The sequence below is a fragment of the Monoraphidium neglectum genome, assembly GCF_000611645.1.
Source record: "Monoraphidium neglectum strain SAG 48.87 unplaced genomic scaffold scaffold00459, whole genome shotgun sequence".
NCBI classification, from domain to species: Eukaryota; Viridiplantae; Chlorophyta; class Chlorophyceae; order Sphaeropleales; family Selenastraceae; genus Monoraphidium; species Monoraphidium neglectum.
This window is the reverse complement of record NW_014013169.1, coordinates 26,224-27,086: the sequence shown is the minus strand read 5'-3', so window position 1 is coordinate 27,086 and position 863 is coordinate 26,224. Positions and strand designations below refer to the sequence as shown.

Sequence of the window (863 nt, the reverse complement as noted above, 5' to 3'; positions counted from 1 at the left end):
GCGCCACGAGGCGCTGTTTCGCGCGGCGCTGGTCAGCCTCTCCACCGACCCCGGGCTGCACCCGCTGGCGCCCTACTTCACCGCGTACATCGCGGACGCCGTCGCCCACGGCCTGGCGCGCCCGCCGCTGCTGCGGCGCCTGCTGTCCCTGTCCCGCGCGCTGCTGGTCAACCCGGCCATCCACATGGAGCACTACTTGAACCAGCTGCTGCCCGCGGTGGTCACGTGCGCGCTGACGAGCGCCCTCGGCCCGCGCGGCGGCGACGAGCACTGGGCGGTGCGGGAGCAGGCGGCGGCGCTGGCGGCGCTGGCGGCGCGGCTGTTTGGGGCGCCGTACCACAATGTGGCGCCGCGGCTGGCGCGGCTGATGGCCAAGGCGTGGATGGACCCTTCCAAAGGTTTTGCTTGCAAGTACGGCGCCGTGATGGGCCTGCAGGTGCGGGCTGCAGTTTGGAATTGGCTTGGGGGCCGCGTACGCGTGCGCTTGGCTTGCTTGTGGGTATGCACGCGTGTTTTTGTGGCACAAGAGAGCTCTCGAGTCTGAGGGTGCATGCCCGCACTTAATACTGAGCACGCAAGCACGCATGTACCTGCTTGTAAGCAATGCTTGCTGAGGGGGGCCGCTGCGATGCCCGGCCATGGGGGCCCAACGCCCGGTCCGCTCGCAGCACCAGCGCCGCCGGCCCCCTGCTCACCCACGCAGGCGCTCGGCCCCAAGGCGGTGCGCACGGCCCTGCTGCCGCACCTGGAGCCCTTCGTCTCCCACACGCTCCTCCCCGCCCTGGGCGACGCCGCCGGCCCCGCTGCGGCCCCCGCCGACGACGCCGGCGCGGCGGCCGCCGCGGCAGCCGAGCGCGAGCTGC

At 72.7% G+C, this 863-nt stretch overlaps 1 protein-coding gene across 1 annotated transcript in view; it reads left to right on the top strand.

Annotated features, from left to right (window-relative positions):
* Positions 1 to 184: 184 nt before the first annotated feature.
* Positions 185 to 863, top strand: part of MNEG_3602 (hypothetical protein) — a gene marked incomplete at both ends in the record, with an annotated part of 1,823 nt that continues 1,144 nt past the window's right edge. Inside the window, one exon of the mRNA XM_014047926.1 lies at positions 185 to 436. Coding sequence (XP_013903380.1) covers positions 185 to 436 — 252 coding nt within the window. The remainder of the gene's footprint in view (positions 437 to 863) is intronic.